This window comes from Eimeria mitis, genomic scaffold (genome assembly GCF_000499745.2).
Source record: "Eimeria mitis Houghton genomic scaffold, Emh_scaff1939, whole genome shotgun sequence".
In the NCBI taxonomy this organism is placed as follows: Eukaryota; Apicomplexa; class Conoidasida; order Eucoccidiorida; family Eimeriidae; genus Eimeria; species Eimeria mitis.
Genome location: NW_013570261.1, coordinates 1,477 through 1,981, shown reverse-complemented (window position 1 = coordinate 1,981; position 505 = coordinate 1,477). Strand labels below are relative to the sequence as shown.

Below are 505 nucleotides of genomic sequence, written 5' to 3'. Positions count from 1 at the left end.
GCTCAGGCCGCATCGTGCCTTGCTGCTGCCTGAAGAACTCAACGCAGTCTGCTGGCGTCAGCAGCAGCTCCTCCTCTCCTGCTGCTGCTGTTGCTGCTGCTGCTGCTGCTGCAGCACTCCGCAGCGGCTGCCTGGCCAGCACCTCGCTCTCTGGAGTACTGAGAAGCCAGTAGTGCTGCTGCTGCTGCTCCTGCAGCGGGACGTGCTGCTCTTGCTGCTGCGATTGCTCAGTAGAAGCGGTGCATTGCGCCTCAACGGGTGCTGCTGCTGCTGCTGCTGCGGCTGCTGTTCCTGCTGCTGCTGCTGCTCGCCCTGAATGGGACACACACTTGCCGCTGCTGCTGCCCTCATCTCCAGTGCCATAGTCAGCTCGCGGAGCAGCAGCAGCAGCAGCAGCAGCAGCAGGAGCAGCAGCAGCAGCAGTCGATAGCGTGCGGATCGATGCGTAGCTCCACCTGCATCCAGCAGCAGCAGCAGCAGCAGCAGCAGCAGAAATGTTTCTAAC

The 505-nt window shown here is 62.6% G+C and overlaps 1 protein-coding gene across 1 annotated transcript in view; it reads right to left on the bottom strand.

The window, feature by feature from the left end:
• The window catches only part of EMH_0046150 (uncharacterized protein), a gene marked incomplete at both ends in the record, with an annotated part of 4,963 nt that overhangs the window by 3,928 nt on the left and 530 nt on the right, over window positions 1-505 (bottom strand). Inside the window, one exon of the mRNA XM_013496136.1 lies at window positions 44-455. Within this exon, the coding sequence (XP_013351590.1) occupies window positions 44-455 (412 nt within the window). The remainder of the gene's footprint in view (window positions 1-43; window positions 456-505) is intronic.